Here is an 18,814-nt window from a genome sequence, read left to right as displayed (position 1 = left end):
TGAAAACTTCAGAGCAGGTTATGAGAGCATCTGGAGAAAATCACACAATATTACCAAGCTTATCTTCGCACAGCAGCCACAAAGCCCAAGTATGGAAACTTGGATCAAGCGTAGCTGTCCAGAGATTGTTTACATTTCTCTCATTGTTTCTGCGTCACCAAGTAGCCAAAGTATTCATTACCTCAGCAGCTACTGCTCCTCTCCTCCCAGCTGATCAGAAGGAATGGACGAGCACCAAGAACAAGAAGGAAGCACTTATTAAAGACAGGAGCAGGGGAACAATCAGCGCCTGAAGACCCCACCCTGGGTCCCCCGGTCCAAGAACATGATCTTCTTCTCAACTTTTTTGGAGTCTGTTCTGCACAAACATGCAAACACAAACAACCTCCCTCCATTGTTTCATACGCTGTCTGTACTTGAGTGCATTCAGTGAGACAAACATGTTGTGATTGTCCACTGGCAGAGGCAAAAACCTTTCTGGTGAAGAATAAGCTAATAAAGAACATACATTTAACTATATGCTAAATGTATGCTGAAGCAGGATCAAGTCAAATAGCTTCAGGAGGAATCCTGAGAGAAACATAACTATCGTATGTCTTTGATGTAATGTTCGGTGCTGTGTAGATTAATAATTCCACATTACATACCTGACCGCAGTATATTTCGTCTGCTGCCTGAATTTGTCGTCAATTTCCTGAATACTGTCTGTGATCTTGAATTTGCTCCCGTGTAAAGAGTTAGAGGATTGTGAAAAATAAATAAATATATAATGTTTCTCAACAGTCTCCAGTCTTATCAGATATTTGATCCCGATTCAAACTGTAATTCAATGGCCACATCCCTCCTCGAATCAAAACACTTTGCTCTGGTAGTACTTTAGTGCTGCCATCTTCTGGTGGTCTCTCAGTACAGCTGCAGCAAACACACAGCCGTTTAAGGACCTTCTCTGCTGAATGTGAAGATACTAATGTGATCAATAAAGTTAAATAACACCAATAAATAGTAATCAGATGCATGATTAGTTTTATTATGTTTGTTTTTCCTCTGTGCTATCATCAAAACTAATCCTGGAAAAAAAAAAAATCATAAAGCACGTTAGGCAGACTGTCAAAGGCCTCCAGGAGCAGCATCAGACGTCATCTCTTCAGTAGATCAGTCAGGACTGCCTTCTGTTTGTCCTCAGTTCAAAGTGAGATTGTCCTCTCTCTCTCTCCCTTTCTGTTGCTGTACCTCTCTCTTTCTCTTCTTTTTTCAACAAACTGTCTGTCTCCCTCTAGCGTGGGCCATGTCCTCTCCTGCACTCACACATTCTGTAGGCACATATGTAGAAAATACCTGCAAAAGACACAGGCAAAGTGTGTGCTGATGTACAGAACTACATTAAGGTGATCTTGACATCAAATTTGTTTCAGTTTTGTGCAATTAGCTATAAGCCCTCCTTTGAAAATATACATTAAGTTTTCATTCTTTCCCCTCTGTGGGACTAATAAATTAAGTCTTTTCTTATCTGAAGATTAGTGATAATATCAAAATAGATAGCAAATAATGTCAGAGTTTAGAATATTTGCTAGTGAATTCTGTGATTATTGCTACCGCTGAATGAGGACTGACGCTCAGCCTTTGTCCTTTCTCACCTGCAAAGAACGTCATGAGCATAGCCACCCATCCAAGTATGTAGGACCAGGAGAAGCGCCAGTCACCGAAGCGCCTCCCCAGGAAATTGACTGTCACTCCAGTATAAATGGCCATAGCCAGCAGAACAAAGAAAGCTGGGAGGGAGATATGGATGTCAGTTCTGGTTCAGGTAAAAGTAAGCGTACATGTATGTCACTTCAGAGGATACAGGACTCACTGGAGACAAAAAACATGATTCCTGCAGCAAAGGAGCGGTTGAACCGTTCAAAGGAGGAGAAGTGAGCAAAGGACATGATGCCAGCGATGATGCCTGCAAAGCACGACATCCCTGAAAGGATCATGAACGCCCTGGTGGCATTCCAGTAAGCTGAAAGAAAACATGAAGAAGTCAATGAACATGTCACCCCTATAAGTGTTTTTAAAAGCATATGCTAGTAATTACTGTTTGATTAATGCTGACATGTCATCTGTGAGGATCACTTTTGAAGCAGAAAACAATAGTTGACGTAGTGATTTTCACCTTTTGAATCCATTGAGGAATAACTGAATTTTCACTCCAGATTTGATGTTTTGTTTTTATCTCAGGGACCCTTATTCTAACCTTGTTTGCATACTTAACACAATCCAGTTTTACAGTTCAAATAACACATAACACAGCGGGGGAGTACATGACATAATTTGTCATGCTTTCAACAAAAGGTATATTTCTTGCATTGGCTGAAATACACAGTGAAACTGGAGGCATGGGTTCAAGGTCTTGCTCACATTCACAGTCCCTGTCCACCCAGGGATTTTACAGTCACATGTTATCACAACAGCTGTTTGAAAATAAAGCAACCAGGCCTCTCATGGAAACACAATCTTGATTTGTCTCGACTGTCTTTCAGGGTTTCAAAGTCACCCTGAATGTCTTACCTATGCTGTCAGTCTGCATGTAGCACTTGTTGGACATGCAGTACCTCCACAGACCCTGGTGGGCATAGTTTCCAGAGAGGCGGTACTGCATCCAGTAGTCCGTTGCAGTGGAGACCACCAACAGGATGTTACCCACAATAGCACAGAAAAGGCCCCCTCCCATGAAGCTGTACATCTTGAGCTGAGATAACGGGGCCTCTGCAGAGCAACTGTTATTTAGTGAGAAAAAAATCATGGAAGATATTGCAAAAGTCATGTTTTGCTATTTGGGTGCTACATGCAGACACACAAAATTACAGTGTGTCAAGTTACATTTAAAACGGTTTCACTATATGTACACATTATACCATCTAAAGAGATGCAGCTTAAGAGGTTGAACATATTGCTAAAATAAACAAGTAAAACATGTCCCTATTGTGGCACTATATGTGTACAATGACAACACATTGGGTATCTTTAAAAGGAAACTCAGCATATTTACACACACACATTCTGACAACACTTCAAAAACAATTTTTCAAAAAAAAGATATTTCAGACTGTGAAATGTAATCCGTCAAATTAAATACTTCAAATTGACCACTTAGAGCTCTCTTTGAAAACTACATTCCAGCCATTCATAAAGTCATTACACAGTAACAAAAAAATCTGAAAAATACTAAACAAATATTGAAACTAACAAGCACGTTGGTAGCTGCTTTAACCTCTTCATTTATAAAAGTGAAGCACAGTGTATTTGTACACATTTTTTATCTAACATATTTACCTCTTCTTTAGCGGAAACATCACTGTATGTTGAACAGCGCAAGTCAAAACCACAGTAACAGGTATAATGTTGCAGTTTGTTGTTGTTGTTGTTGTTGTTGTTCCCCTTCCCAATCCTTATGTCACACCTGTGCTTGTTCAGCAGTAATGAGGTTTTATCTGATTCTGCCAGCCTCTGTCCAACCACAGTCATCATAAATGAAAAAATACTGCCATAGGATGCACACACACACACACTGAAATTTGATCCCCTACCTTGTTTCTGGAACTGCACCCTCTCTACTGCCCACCTTTCTGAGGTAAAGACAGAAACAGGTGGAGGGGAAAGAGAGAGAGAGAGAGAGAGAGAGCTGTTGCTCACTCGGTGGGGAGGAGAGAGAATCACACACAATACTACTACCACAAAATTGTCCACTCGATTTTTCTGTTGATGAAAGCAAAATCCTTTGCAGCAATCAGTCTCCCTGTGTGGGATGCATTTGAATGAGACACAGTAAGGGGCCACAGAGCATGTGACTCTGTACATTTGAGTGTCTGTGTGTATGTGTGTGTGTGTGTGTGTGTGTGTTTGTGGGGCCGGGGAAAAGGGGTGGTGGTCCCTGCTTCTTTATGGGGTTTTTGTTTGTTTGTAAGTGGTGTGCTCTCGAACTGCGTATATGCATAGGTATGCAGGCCTGTCTGTGTCAATGCGACATGCTGAAACACACACTTTTCTTTCAGTGCTGTCACTCTATGGTGATGTAGAGGGACACATATAGAGGGAGGGCTTCATACAGACAGTGCCGCTGTCCTTCTACTATAGGACTGTTTTAACTGAGATCAAATACGTGCTTTTATAACCTGAGCTCTGCCTAACAGACTATATTGGGATACAGTCAATATCTAGAAACCAATGTTACTCATAAAGCAAAAGCAAAAAATATTAACCCCCTCAATAGGCCTAATTTAGAAGAACATGTCCATAACGTCTACCTGCACTAGTCACTTCATATTCCACCTCATTTTACTGGTCACCATGGTCTGTCTTGATGCTGTTACTGCAGCTACATACACTTCACAATTTTATACTATCATTTATATATCACTATCATTATATATTGTAAAATAGTCTTGTATACTTGTAGTGTGCATTACACTATATGGTTGTATCTTGTTTCATTTCTTTTGTTTCTTGCACCCTACAGTCTGAACATTTGCGTTGCTCCCAGTGCATTCATTCACAAATGACAATTAAGTTTCTCTTAGCTCTTGATACTAAACCACATTTCGGCTCACCCAACACTCTGGCCAGTTGCAGGTTTAACTTTCCAGAGCTAAACCCACAGGAAGGACCCTCACCATTAGGCACTTGCAGGTATATTCAAGTCTATTCACAACTAAAAGACACAGAGCATTGTCTATTTAGGTGAGAGTCACACCCTGAGCGTATGCTTCACAGAAGCATTCGAAGAATGAAGTGCTTGCCAAAGAGCAACTGATGATGTGGTGATGAGATGTTGTCTACTCAGACTGAATGAGATTGAATCAACTATGGCAATTATTTGCATGCACTCTCTTTACACATTTTTAAACACTTAAGGACAGAAGTACCTTTGTAACTTGAATATTCATCAGCTTAACTGGGCACGACATTGTGCTTGTTGCAACCTTAAACTCAAAAGCAGCAAAGCTTAGTTCAAAGATATGCTTCGGTTTCTGATTGCTGGAGTATATGTTCACTTATTTATTTTTTTTAAATAGTGTTAAAGACACTATACTTTTTACTCTCTGTTGCTCTTTCTGAGGTTCCATTTTTCCTGCAATGAAAGGATATAAGGGTAGAGGGTGTGATGCTGTACAGTTCATCGAAGCAAATCTGCAATTTGGGATATTGGGATATACTTCTTTCTTTAGTCTTTAGTACAACCAAAAGGCCAAATCTAAAGCCTCACTTGCAACAATTAAAAATAGGAAAAGGTAGCAGACCCTCACACTTGAGAAAGTGGAAACAAAACACCTAGTGTTTTCTTTTTATAAAACTGATGTTTCTGATGCAGGCCATATGTCAAGTCAACTCATTTACTGATTTCATTCAAGCAATAAACCACCTTTAGAGACATGATCTAACGTGCAGGTTCTTTATCTAACCCTTTGTAAACCTATGTGAAATAGAGAAAGGGAAACATAATTTTAGTCTAGTACTTTAAACAACCGGGGAGACACGGGAAGTCCTGACATTTGTTCTGGAAAGAGGTTTCACCTCTTATGACCCGGAAGCTGACGCCAGACGCGAGCTGTTCCATCGGCGGAGCAAAGATGGCTGACCAAGGCGCCGCAGATCCTGGTAATAACAACAATAATAAACCTGAAGCGCCGGAGGGAACTATTATTAAGGTCACAGTAAAAACCCCTAAAGACAAAGAAGAAATCGCCATCGCAGAAGATGCCTCTGTTACTCAGGTTTGTTGATTTCACAGGTGGGGAGCTGGCTGGTGTGGTGCTGTAACGTCATGCCCCTGCCCACAACTTCAGCTCGGAAGCTAGTTAGCCGTGTTAGCATTAGCACAGCATCGTCTCTCATACCGGCTAATTGACAGTATGTGAAATCAAAGAGGCTTTGTGTATTGGAAGTATTACTGCTTGGGTCAACAACCGTTTTCTGTTATTAACGTTGTTGACACCCAACAGAGAGATATAACGTCGTTTATATTTCAAATGGCTAACCGGCTAGCCAACTAACGGCAACAGTTAGCTAGTTAGCTAACTCCGCTTGCGATCTGAGCCGACGTTAGCTAATATGTAGCCAAACAAGTGTCAGCTGACGGGTTGTGTTCTTGCTGGGCCCATTGCAGCAAGTAACAATGCCCCGATAGAACTGTGGAAGTGGCTTTAGGGTGGTGATAGGGCAAATCGTTTTCATTTTCCATTTGAGATCAGCAAAATTCAAAATGCTAAAGCTGCTATCACTCTAGAACATTCTTACTGCTGTCACTGAGTCATTGAGCTTTCCAGGGACTATACAGTGTCTCAGAACGACTGTTGGCCTGGCGACGACAGTGCAATCATGTTGCATGTTGCAGTCTACGTAGTTGCTTTAGCTTTGGTTGTCATCTCTTCAAGCTTTTATTATTACTGTGTGGTCTTCTGCATTCATATTTGTCAGTTGTATGTGTTTCGTGGTTATGTCCGTAACAACACTTACTTCCATGTATTTGTTGTAATCTTCTTTCTGTTCATGAGGATTTATATTTGCATAGCGAAAGCGTTTGTATTCTTTGAGGCGCACACTTTATATAAATGTGAATTACAACAGACACAGTTCTCTATCCCTTATGGTCATGTCCACTTCCAGGGGTGCACACATGGCTATGATAGAAATAAACAGGTATTTACAATTGCTCTGTATCAGAACAAGAAAGGTGATGCAATACAAACATAAACACCAATCATTAAGTGAAATGATCTTGCATGTAAAACAGGAAGAATGCAACAAAAACACACAGTAAATGCAAAAACAGATTTTAAAAAATGAACAGCTACAAATGGGAAAACCCCAAACAACATCAAAAATAAGAGCATCTATGTGAGATTCTTATATTTCAGAGGTTTTTTGAAAAAAGTTCTACTTTAAATCTATCCTAAAGCACTTCTCACCATATTATTTTTTGTGTACAGTACAGTCTGGTGACCTGTGCATATAAATAACATGCTTTCCTTAAATTTTGCGTGATGGTGAACATCCCTGGTGCTCTGTCTAACCTGTTTCTGTTATCCAAATTCAAATCTGAATAACTTAAAATTTTACTGTGTGGTCATATCAGCTCTCTAGACATTTGGACTGCAGTGTTAAGATACCTCTTATTTACAGTGGTGATGAAAGTCATAACACAAAAGCAACTTCTTTCAGGATGAGAACATTCTCTGTGCTAATTATGCTTCACACAATAGTCAAAGAGTATCTGTGATTTGGCAGATTCGGAGTGTTTAGATCCCGCTAATAGGATAAGCACAGAGGACTTTCTTGGAAATTGAAATTTAAGACCTGGGGGTTACAACAGCAGAGAGACACATTCAAGCTGCACTACTCGGCTATAAACCATCTTATTGTTAATATTATTGTTTTTATTTCCTGTTTCTATCCCACCTTTCCCTCTTGTTGTCTCCTTAATTTTTTTTTATGTCTTTTTACTTGTTCTTTCAGTTTAAAGAAGAGATCTCGAGGCGGTTCAAAGCAAAACAGGACCAGTTGGTTCTGATTTTTGCAGGGAAGATCTTGAAGGACGGCGATACCCTCAGCCAACATGGCATCAAGGATGGTCTGACAGTTCACCTAGTCATAAAAACAGCACACAAGTAAGTCTATGTTATTATGCAAAGCATGTAGGCTCAACAGATTATTTTTTGTTTTAGGCCTTTAAGAACCATTAATTTGCCATGAAACACAATCTTGGCGAAGGATCTTGTTAACTGCGTTTGTGGTTGCATTTATGTTTAATTTCAGTGTCCAGACACACTGTAAGCTTGCATAAGTACTAAATATCCCTTGCACCCACAAATTATCCTTACAGGACAGGAGATGGCGGTAGCACCTCTGCCTCTAGCTCAGCCAACACTCAAGCAGGCAGCACCTCCACCTCTAGTCCGGGCACCAATCCTTCCTCCACAGCTGGCTCTACTGGCACTGCTGCCCCACCCACCCAGACACCCAACATACTGAGTGAGTCCATCTGTGTGTAACTTTTTACGCTATTTATTAGTTATCACCACAAACATCATGTGTTTAACCATCTCCCACTCATCTGGTGCCCCTCAGCTGGCTTTGGTGACCTGGCAAGTCTGGCTGGTCTGGGCATGGGCTCAGCTAATTTCATGGAACTGCAGCAGCAGATGCAGAGGCAGCTCATGTCCAACCCAGAGATGCTTTCTCAGATCATGGAGAACCCGCTGGTGCAGAACATGATGTCCAACCCAGACCTTATGAGACAGATGATCATGGCCAACCCTCAGATGCAGCAACTGATGGAACGCAACCCTGAAATCTCCCACATGCTCAACAACCCTGAGCTCATGAGACAGGTAGAGGAAATGGAGAAGGACTTAGTGATGCATAGATTGTAGCACAGGCTTGACTGCAGTAGATTTCCACTGCATTTTGGTCTGTTTATTCAGGATTTATTCAACTCTGTTCAACCCTGTCCCCTCTTATCTTACCTCCCAGACCATGGAGCTGGCCAGGAACCCAGCCATGATGCAGGAAATGATGCGGAACCAGGACCGAGCTTTGAGCAACTTGGAGAGCATCCCAGGAGGTTACAATGCCTTGCGGAGGATGTACACAGACATCCAGGAACCCATGTTCAGTGCTGCCAGGGAACAGGTATCTGTGTGGGATGTTTACTGATCAAATTCTTATTTGCTTGTGTTCTGTTAGGAGTCATTTCAGAAATACTATAACTTTTGACACGACTTTATTCTGCCAGTGTCTTGTGACTAGATATATTTAGGTTGTTTTTGGTTTTCAAATGTGTCTTATGTCTTTCCCTGCAGTTTGGTAGCAACCCATTTTCAGCTCTAGGTGGTACCTCTGAATCGGGTGCCCAGCCATCACGGACAGAGAACCGTGAACCTCTGCCCAATCCATGGGGCCCACCAAATTCTTCTAACCCCCCTGAGAGTGGAGGGGGCACCACAGGAAGCACTAGCACACCTGGAGGTACCAATCCCACTGTGTCTAACCCTCTTGGCATCAATGCTGGCAGTCTCGGCAATGGTGAGAGAAAGCAGGTTATCACTGTCTAAACACCTGCATGCTAAGTCATGTATTTACTTTCCCCTTCACATACTCATAAATAAACTCATTTCATTTCTGTGTGTTGCAGGGATGTTCAACAGCCCAGGCATGCAGAGTCTACTGCAGCAGATCTCAGAAAACCCTCAGCTTATGCAGAACATGCTGTCCGCTCCCTACATGCGCACTATGATGCAGTCACTGGCTCAAAACCCAGAGTTGGCCTCCCAGGTATGAAACAGAAAGAGGGGTTGTACATGTATATTAAAACATGTACATACACACCCACCGTTCAGAAAACACCCTCACATGCTGTCATGTTAGAGAGCAAGTCCTGGTTATTTAGATTCAAAACTTGCTTCATAACCCTTTGTTGTGCAGATTGTCTACCACATGTGGAATTGATGGATTATATTGAAGTCTGCGGTTTGTAGAAAATAGTAAATAGTAGAATCTGGCTTGACCTGTTGCACATTAAGCCAATAAGCCCAGCTGTTTGTTGTTAAACTGACTTGTAAGTAATTGTAAGAAAGAATAAACAACACAGCTCTGATGTATTTGGTTCTAATGAGCGATGCTTATTGTATGACAAACCAGAACAAGCTTACAGTGGAGTGCTGCGCAGACAGTGATATGAGAGACCTATTCTCCAGAGTTTTTGTTTCTGTTACTCAATAATTTGTATAAACCTTTGGTAAGGTGCTAAAATGTGCATGATTTAAATATCAATTAAGCAGCATGGCCATATGTGGAATGACTCATTAGCTTGACTGTCTTTCCTTCTCTCCCTGTACCAGGTCTTGATGAATAACCCCTTGTTCGCTGGAAACCCTCAGCTGCAGGAACAGTTCAGATCTCAGTTGCCCATCTTTCTGCAGCAGGTACCACACGTGTTTCAGTCTTGTGCCTTGTGACATAACAGGCAGTGATACTGAGTGGCCCATTGTAGGCCAATACTTTAACAAACCATGTTCCAGGCATTGTGAAACTCAGCACAGATATTTATCTGCACATGCTTAACATTTTTTGTCTCTAAGCTTACAGGTATCTGCCATACATTTATGGTTACCAGTTTAGATTTTTTTTTTTTTTTTGATAAGCCTATAGTAATTTTCTCATAAACTTTGAGTCAGTGGTTCCAGGTGTTTGTAAAGTACATGGCCCAGATGTGCATTTTAAAAATTTCTTTATTCATTTTTTGTTAATTCAGGTACAATTGTTAATTGATCGTTGATTTTTAATTCAGTACTGTTTGGTTGCAGATGCAGAACCCTGAAGCCCTGTCAGTGATGACCAATCCTCGCGCCATGCAAGCTCTAATGCAGATTCAACAGGGTCTACAGACGCTTCAGACAGAAGCTCCAGGCCTCATGCCCAGGTATACTATCACATATACACATATTGCAATTTTTGTAGAAGTATATTTTTAAAAAACTTTTAAAACTATTTTTTTCCCCCTGTGGCCTAGTTTGATGTCGGGTGGAGTTCCTGGCATACCCACGGGTGGAGTTCCTGGCATACCCACGGGTGGAGTTGCTGGTATACCCACAGGAGGGGGCATGCCCACAGAGAACCCCGCTTCCTCACCCAGCAGTGCAGGAACAAACACTGCCCAGCAACAGCTGATGCAACAGATGCTCCAGATGTTTGCTGGAGGAGGTGGAGGTGGAAGTGCAACGGTACACACATATGCACATGCACTGAAGTTACATCCTTCACACCCATCAGAATTTTTTTTCCCTAAAGTTTCATTCAATTCCCCCCTCTAGACCCAGACCCCTGAGGTGCGGTTCCAGTCCCAGCTGGACCAACTGAGCGCCATGGGCTTCATCAACCGTGAGGCCAACCTGCAGGCCCTCATCGCCACTGGAGGAGACATCAACGCCGCTATCGAGAGACTGCTGGGCTCACAGCCCTCGTAAAGACATACAGTACATACTGACACACAGACATGTGCATACATACCTGACTCATAAACACACACCCAGCATTTACAGACAACCAAGACAATAACAAAAGTGTATTTCCAAAACTTTGCAGAAGAAACTTGGGCAGGATCTGTAAGACCCTTATTCTACATCTGTTCTCAGATCATTCCCTAGTCCCCATACTTTCTCTTTTTGGCATCATCCGCACAGATCTCTGTCTCAGAGTGCTGCTGTAAGACTGGACTGAACCACTCTCACCTTGAGGGGGGTGTTCCGGTGCAGTGAAAAGGAGTGAAAACCTCTCCTGAAAAGGGATTCCCAACCATTTCTTCATTTTTCCTTCATTTTTTTGTTCACATGCAACTGGAGTTGAGTGTTGCAAACAAACACGTAATACAGATTAATCCACGTGATGTGATTGGCTGCTGGCTGTGCTTCATACATGGCCAGTGTGAGGCAGTTTGTAAAATCAGTACATGATTGTTTTCTGGTAAACAGACAGTAATGATATTTGATAGCTTGTCCATGCAGATGTTCAACCGCATTCCTCTCTCTTTCCCCTGTTCTCGATATTTTTCACAAATTAACTTTCACTATTTATTGCAAACGCTTAAGAAAGTGATGCCCCCCTACACTCGCCTGAACCTGTAATTTGTCATTCCAGATGAAAGTGCCCACTCACAGGTGCACAGTGTTTTTTCCTTCTGAGGCACCACTGCTGTGCCTTCTGTACTTTCCTGCCCAATCAGATTGTCGACAAATGACAGCCCATTCAGTTGGTAAATTGAAATCACCCCAGAAATTCCACACACCACCATCCAGAACTGTAAACATATTCAATGATCTCATTGTATCAGCTACGAAGCAGGGGATGCTGTCTAAATGAATATGAATGAAACAAACAAGCTTTCTTTTCATTTTAATCTGATTCTTCTTTTTATTCTGTTTTTCTTTTTTTGAGGTGCAGTTAGTACCTAGAGATAATTATGATTTGTCTCGCATAAAATAAATGTGAAAATCAAGCGAGTGAAAAATAAATACATAATGGAAAGGCTTTACGAACATTTATGGTATGTTGGCACCATACGTTTCTAAAATCTAGGTTGTCTTTTTTCTTCCTTTTGAAAATCTCAGCATTGTAGTTGTGGTAACTTTGGCAACTGCTTCTATAGCTGCTTTGTCTGTTGACCTCAGCTGAAAAAAAAAAAAATCCATCTCCCAATTGAACATGTTGAAACTAACTTTTAACAGTACTGTACTAAAAAAAAATAAAACATGGTCAAAAACAGTCTACGCCCTGTGTCGATTGATTATAGCTTTGGGACGGTGCAAGATGACTTTCCATTCATTAATTTTTCCTGGCCTTGAAGCTCATATAGAGTAATTAAACTTGTGCTCTGCTTGTGTTTGCTGTCTATGAATATGAAAGTCTTGCACATTGAACTGTGGGATTACAAATCGTGACATCTTAGGCTACTTTAGGGACAGTTTGGTTGACTGAAGGGTAAGATATTATTTTACAGATACCAGGCATTTCCCAATAGTTTTATAAACCAGAACTGAACATTTATGAGGATTCTACATTAATTATAGATGTTTTTGAAGTACATACAAAAATGCAAAAAATGCCTACAGGCATTCATAAAAGTCAGCAAATTTATAAGTAAGTATAAATATTTGAATAATAAATGATGAATGAACATTTACTTTGAAATAAAATGAGTAGTATCTTTGGGGGAATTCCTCCAAAACTCAAACAGCTGACTTTTAATTTTGTCTTCACTGTGCTTTGTGCCAAGTTGCACACCTCTTTTCAGGGGTTGTGTAGAAAATTATCTGCTAGTTGTGTATGAGCATATAAGCAATAATTTTAATATGTGAACATTAATATTATTATGTGAACCTAAAATCTGAATTTGCTTGTAACTGTTTTTTGGATGTGGTCCACAAAGCATTAAAATGATTACATAAAATGCAATGCAATAAAAATAATGAAAATGTGAAAACTGGTATATCAGGCCAAATCAAAGTCTACATTCACATCCCTCTACGTATGAGGCAAGTGGCAAAATGTCATTCTGGTCCAAACAGATCCACCTGTTGGGTGAGGTTTAATGTTATACAAATGAACTGAGTGAAAGGAGAGCGTATGAGAGGGTGGAGTCTGTTCCTGCTGGCTACCTGTTAGTGGTTCTACCTGTTACACCTGCTCTCAGCCCCCACCTCCTCAGCCTTCCTTTTGGTGTCAACTGATGTGGGATCGGCAGGCCACGGGACTCGTGTCCTGCCTGCCTGCCTGCCTGCCTGCCTGCCTTCCTGCCTGCCTGTCCTTAATCAGCAGTTACCCCTATTCACAGATGACAAAGAAACCGGGTGGGTGCAGCTGAACCTGTTCTTTTTCTTCTCCATTTTTAACTTAACTCTCTCTCCACACTGGAGGGAGAGGAAGAGGAGCAAGGCCGTATTTGTTTTTTTTTCCTGTCTGTGTTTTTTTTAAACTAATATTGAAAGTGGCTTCAGGACATTTAACCAAGTGAAACAGGAACCCTACGCCACTGAATGCAGGATGGGGTCGGACGAGTCGTACAATTTTGTCTACAAAGGTGAGCCATGTTTACTAAAGCTGTGATTGTGTAAGAAGCTGGAAAAGATATGGTGTTTGTCTATGGACGTCAAAGCTGTCGGGTAAAAACTTGGAACCTCGAACTGCCTGCTCCGATTTCCTGACAAAGAGAGGGAGTCAGTAAAGCAGGAAGTGAGTACTTTCTGTCCATTTGGCTGTAAACCATTTGACCTTTGACCTGTTAAAGAAACATAAAGATATGATCCTACATATCCTGCTTCACTAAGTCACTGTTATGTGCTTTGTACAACTATTTTCTCTGATTAAAATAAGCCACCTGTGATTTTTCCATTCCATTCATTCCAAAGTAATGTCAGCCAGGGTAGAACTGCCACGTTTCTGTGATGTCAAAGTGTCTGGTGTCCCGTCAGGGTGACAGAAAGTCTACGAGTGTAGGAGATAAAGGACATCTGACTCATTACAGAAAGTTGCTGTTTTGATCAACTACATTACAGAAAAACAAACATCATAAAAACAGACATCAGAAAGCTCCAATGTTGTATTATAGTATTTATAACAAGTGAATTCTGACATCTCTCATGTGTGTCTGCTTAGTGGTTTTGATAGGCGAGTCTGGAGTAGGAAAGAGCAACCTTCTGTCCCGCTTCACAAAAAATGAGTTCAGCCACGACAGTCGCACCACCATCGGTGTCGAGTTTAGCACGCGGACTGTTCAGTTGAACCACTTCACCATCAAAGCCCAAATCTGGGACACAGCGGGGCTGGAGCGATACAGGGCTATCACATCAGCGTGGGTACACACACATACACACACACACACAAAATATGTGTAATAGACACATGATAAAGGGGTGTAAGCAGGACTGATTTCAGTGCATTCAGTTAACAGTCACATCTCTTTAACACACATTAAAGCATCAGCAGCTACCAGATTGAATATAAGCTCTTGTACATTCTCACCTGTTGGACTCACAGGTATTACAGGGGAGCTGTTGGAGCACTGTTGGTCTACGACATGAGCAAGCACCTGACCTATGAGAGCGCAGAGCGTTGGCTGAAAGAGCTGTATGACCATGCAGACCCTCACATCGTGGTGATGCTGGTGGGAAACAAGAGTGACCTGGAGACCCTCAGGACTGTGCCCGCAGACGAGGCCAAAGACTTTGCAGGTCGATTGAGTTGTATTGTCTTTGCATTTGAACGCTGTCCAGTCACGATGTCCCCTCTTTATAACTGGAATATTTCACACAGTATTGTACATTTTACTTCTTGAGTATGTCGTTGACTGTGACCTTTGCCTTCCTTGCTCTCACCCCAACCCAGAAAAGAGAGGCCTCATGTTTATGGAGACATCAGCACTGGACGCCACCAATGTTGAAGCTGCTTTCAATGAGGTCCTCACAGGTAGTTCAGTCAGTGCGTCAAAACATCATCAGTTGTTCTGTGTTCTCTGAATTCCCTACTGACTTATCTTTTTGTAATCTCCAGCGATCCAAAAGAAGGTGGCCAGCAGAGAGGTGACCCGCGGCTCCATCAGTGCTGTGACCCTGTCCAGCCCCATCGGACCCACCAGTGAGACAGAGCAGAAGGAGAGGAGCTGCTGCAAGAGCTCCTAACAGACTGCTGCTCCATGAGGACCTGCTCTGTCCATGTATGACCAGCATTTTATTTGACTTGATGTTCAGACTCGAGCATGACATCACTCACACACAAGAGCGAGGTACCTGGTTGACACCTGAGCAGTCAAAGCCTCTTTAAATATAAAAGCTGTACAGTATATAACTAAAATATAAGAAATTGATAGATGCAAATGCAAAGTAAATCTATTTTATGAAGTATATTTCCATTGGTGGCTAATTGACAGCTTTTGCTACAGATTTTGCTACAGCTGTGCTTTTTTCCCTTCACCATGTCGTTTTATAAAGGGGCATTGTGAAATTGTATTGCCTTCTTAAAGGATTGCACTGGGATTAATTTGGAATAAATTATTTATGTTTTTCTGTCTGCAAGTAATTACCTCACAAGGACCTGAATTTATTTGTCTGCATTAGACACATTATCTAAACAAGATGGGGAAACAACAGGAAGAACTGATGTGAAATAAAGACAGCAGTGGGGGGGAAAAAACCTCAAAACATTTGCTTTAATAAAAGTATTAATGTTCCACTGTAATTACACTGTATGGACCTACAGAGTAATCAGCAACTACAAACATCAGATAAATGTAGTGGAGTGAAAAGGACAGTATTTTCCTTAGATAATAAGATACTCCTTGATTAGATGTATAATGCAGTATAATGTGTAAATCATGTAAGGTGCAAGTACCTTATACAGTAAGTACAGTACTTGAATAAATTTATTTTGTTTCTTTCTAAATAAAATAGCAGTCATACAAAGCAGCAGTGGTTCTCAGCCTGGCGATGGAGGCCACAAAATGATTACTGATGCAGAAAATAAGAAAAACTCTACCGTGCAAAATTACAAACAGTTTTCTGTTCTCATCTTGGTTCTCTTAAATACACTTTACTTTCTTACTTCAGATGAAACACATCACTTCTTGACCACATTTCTGACCCTGGTGGAGGTTGTTAATATTAAGGCGGTTGTTCAAGAGTTTGCTTCATATTAAGGAGGGCGAGTCACACTAGGAAACAACTAGAAACACTGCTTTGCTATCATGGGTCAAAGGCAACTGTCTCTTCTCGGCCTGTAGGTGGCAGTGCTGGTGTTGTAAGTTGAGTTCAAAGCATCAGCCCTGTGTAGCGTGATGCATTTGTTCCTTCTCTCCTTTCCTTATTAACTCCAATCCGACTCATTTTGCCATCTCGTCCTACTACACATGAAGAAAGGAATTTTCGCTTTTCTCACCAAGAATAAATTCACTCACACACTTTATGGTTTTTATATCAGTGTGTATATGTGCATTTGTGTGTGTCTATGCAGAACATCTCTGGACTGTTATTGGACAGTCTCATATATGGCGCTACTAAGAGAATATAAAAATATAAATCTACAGCAGTGGTAGTTAATGACATTTTGGACAGATGTCTCTTGCTCACATTTGTGTGTAAGGAACCTTTTGTGTGTGTGTGTGTGTGTGATGTGTCTCCAAGCAAGATTTCTCTGCCAGAGATCATTTTGCTACAGTGAAATGACCACAAATGCTTTTATTAAGTTTCTCTTATGAAAACACGATAGGGAGGGTTCTGCACCGGGCAGTAAATGTTTAATTGTTTCCTGTGAATGAGGGTATTTTTCTGGACTGAGTAAAAGCATCTGGTCTAATAATTCACACAAGCTGAACAGGCTGCACAGGTTGAAAGCCTAGTCATGATATCCATAAATCTCCCTCTGTCCTGAGCCTAGAGGTAAGCGTTACGTTTGCAGAAATCATGAAATTAAAAAATTACAAGCTCTTTGTTCTTTGTCAGGATGAGGACAGTTTGATTTTCTTCTACCACTTTAAAGATTCACAAATTCCCCCTGGATGCGTGTGTAGATCGCTTTCCCTTTAACAGTGAAGCGCTCACAGTGGTTTAGCACATGCATGTGGTGGCTATTACCCACATGCTACATGACATGTGTAGGCTGTAAAATGTGTGTCTGAAAGCAGGGCTCATATATTCTAAAGTGATGAGTGGTGTGGAACCTCTGACCCCAATGTGGAGCGGTTCAGCTCCAATTTACAGGACCCTCCAGCACTTTGTGGGGAATCTTGTCCTCCTGAGAATTTACAGTTGCACCTCACATCTGTGTGAGCATAATTGTGACCTTTGTGCCCTTTTTGACCTTTGACCCCATGGAGAGGGGATCTTTTCTAAAAAAAACTCCATACTTACAGAATCCATCATCTCTAGCTGTCCTATTTCTCTTCCCCTCTCTGATTCCTGGTTTTGCAGACATTTTCTCACTTGGTTTTCCTACTGTTTATTTCTTCTTCCTGTGTTTGCTTGTTTGTTTATACGTGTGATTATACCAGAGGCTGACATAAGACCCTGTAAACTTCCATTTACATGCACGCAAGAGCTCAAAAAACATCTTTCGTCTTTCGTGTGTTATTTATCTCTGTTATATCTGTTTCTCTCCATGTGAATTTAAGTCAGATTCTCTCAGATGCACAGTATTCACAGCACACACACAAAGGAAGCATTTTGTGGTCGTTTTACACATTGCTGCTCATGTGGAAAACATGTATCTTCAGGACGCCAACTTTTCATGATCTAAAAGAAGCAGCATATGTTTTCTGACAACAAAGTTTTCAGCTAATTTAGAGGTTTTTAAGAGATTTATTTACATTCTGTCAATCCTAATGTGGAAGGTACTCACTGGACAGCAACGATTTGTGGGCCATATTCTTAGACATATACCTGTCTTGGACAGCCAGTTTTGTGATTTGTTACCATTGTGTCAAACTGGCTGATGTGCCATGTGCATGTGGGTAACCACATTTGTGACAAAAACCAAAAGTCCAAACACAAGAGCGTGTGACGGCATAAGTTACATTCCTCCATCATCCTGCATCAGTCACTGCTTGTCAGACGAGAACACAGATTTGAGATTTCCACGTCAGCCGACATCAACACATAAATAGAATCAAAGTCAATGCCTGCTGATTACCATGGTGATGTGGCAACCAATCAAAGGGAGAGGTGAGCTCATAGGTGGCTGTGTGTGCTGACTCTCTACTCCCCGAAATGCGTATTCTGGAGAGAGCTGAAAATGAGCTTCAAGGTGGATTATTGCCTGGAGGTTATTGTAGACAAAATGTTAAAAGTGTGTTTATCGCTCATGCTTGAAGATTTGAGCTCTTTAGTCTCAGCTCAGCTTGTTATGAGATTAAAATGTACTAAAAAAAAAACAAAAATAGGATAAAAACTGTTTCCATCTTCGTGTGTGTGTGCTTGCACGCACATTTCATGCATTCTTGTGTTTAGCAGTATCACCTCCCGAATATACTGAAGTCAGTTAACTTCTTTAAAAGCTTCTAATTTCATAACGGCGCCTGTCGTGCTCGGCCATCAGTAGTCAAGGCCCAGCTGCGGTCACAAGATTCCTTTCTGGCATGCAATTAAACAGGTATCCAGTGACAAACAGAGCAGAGAGCCTCACCATCGGTTCACTAAACATAATATTACATACCTCAGTTGCCATGACAGCCACAGTGTTTGTCTGAGTGAGCCTGTGATGCTAAACGGCTGCAGGTGTAAAGTGATGCAGCAAG

The 18,814-nt window shown here is 41.4% G+C and overlaps 3 protein-coding genes across 3 annotated transcripts; 2 read left to right on the top strand and 1 right to left on the bottom strand.

Annotated features, from left to right (window-relative positions):
* Positions 1–1,018: 1,018 nt before the first annotated feature.
* Positions 1,019–4,001, bottom strand: LOC124074741 (lens fiber membrane intrinsic protein-like). Its single transcript, XM_046417957.1, has 5 exons — positions 3,316–4,001; positions 2,551–2,759; positions 1,853–2,002; positions 1,635–1,769; positions 1,019–1,335 (listed from the first exon to the last, which is right to left on the bottom strand). The coding sequence occupies exons 1-5, from the start codon at positions 3,333–3,335 to the stop codon at positions 1,274–1,276; spliced, it is 576 nt and encodes a 191-aa protein (XP_046273913.1). The 5' UTR covers positions 3,336–4,001; the 3' UTR covers positions 1,019–1,273.
* Positions 4,002–5,560: 1,559 nt separating this feature from the next.
* ubqln4 (ubiquilin 4) lies at positions 5,561–12,297 on the top strand. Its single transcript, XM_046417844.1, has 11 exons — positions 5,561–5,753; positions 7,495–7,646; positions 7,862–8,010; positions 8,107–8,369; positions 8,512–8,670; positions 8,841–9,063; positions 9,173–9,312; positions 9,879–9,962; positions 10,344–10,459; positions 10,550–10,760; positions 10,851–12,297. Exons 1-11 carry the CDS (start codon positions 5,610–5,612, stop codon positions 11,001–11,003), a joined length of 1,794 nt encoding a protein of 597 aa, XP_046273800.1. The 5' UTR covers positions 5,561–5,609; the 3' UTR covers positions 11,004–12,297.
* A 983-nt stretch (positions 12,298–13,280) lies between these two features.
* LOC124074679 (ras-related protein Rab-25-like) lies at positions 13,281–15,711 on the top strand. Its single transcript, XM_046417845.1, has 5 exons — positions 13,281–13,612; positions 14,188–14,383; positions 14,569–14,762; positions 14,917–14,997; positions 15,082–15,711. The coding sequence occupies exons 1-5, from the start codon at positions 13,576–13,578 to the stop codon at positions 15,207–15,209; spliced, it is 636 nt and encodes a 211-aa protein (XP_046273801.1). The 5' UTR covers positions 13,281–13,575; the 3' UTR covers positions 15,210–15,711.
* The last annotated feature ends 3,103 nt before the right edge of the window (positions 15,712–18,814 follow it).

This window comes from Scatophagus argus, chromosome 17 (genome assembly GCF_020382885.2).
Source record: "Scatophagus argus isolate fScaArg1 chromosome 17, fScaArg1.pri, whole genome shotgun sequence".
Taxonomy (NCBI): Eukaryota; Metazoa; Chordata; class Actinopteri; family Scatophagidae; genus Scatophagus; species Scatophagus argus.
The sequence above is the reverse complement of the archived record's forward strand: the minus strand, read 5'-3'. Positions and strand labels throughout refer to the sequence as shown.

Excerpts from the sequence above, each read along its gene's own strand:
- ubqln4 (XM_046417844.1), top strand. The coding sequence starts at position 5,610 with ATGGCTGACCAAGGCGCCGCAGATCCTGGTAATAACAACAATAATAAA. Across the intron at positions 7,647-7,861 it reads GTCATAAAAACAGCACACAA|GACAGGAGATGGCGGTAGCA; the intron begins GTAAGTCTATGT and ends TTATCCTTACAG. Across the intron at positions 8,011-8,106 it reads CCAGACACCCAACATACTGA|CTGGCTTTGGTGACCTGGCA; the intron begins GTGAGTCCATCT and ends GGTGCCCCTCAG.
- LOC124074741 (XM_046417957.1), bottom strand. The coding sequence starts at position 3,335 with ATGTTTCCGCTAAAGAAGAG. Across the intron at positions 2,760-3,315 it reads ATGTTTCCGCTAAAGAAGAG|TTGCTCTGCAGAGGCCCCGT; the intron begins GTAAATATGTTA and ends ACTAAATAACAG. Across the intron at positions 1,770-1,852 it reads AATCATGTTTTTTGTCTCCA|CTTTCTTTGTTCTGCTGGCT; the intron begins GTGAGTCCTGTA and ends TCTCCCTCCCAG.
- LOC124074679 (XM_046417845.1), top strand. The coding sequence starts at position 13,576 with ATGGGGTCGGACGAGTCGTACAATTTTGTCTACAAAG. Across the intron at positions 13,613-14,187 it reads GTACAATTTTGTCTACAAAG|TGGTTTTGATAGGCGAGTCT; the intron begins GTGAGCCATGTT and ends GTGTCTGCTTAG. Across the intron at positions 14,998-15,081 it reads TTTCAATGAGGTCCTCACAG|CGATCCAAAAGAAGGTGGCC; the intron begins GTAGTTCAGTCA and ends TGTAATCTCCAG.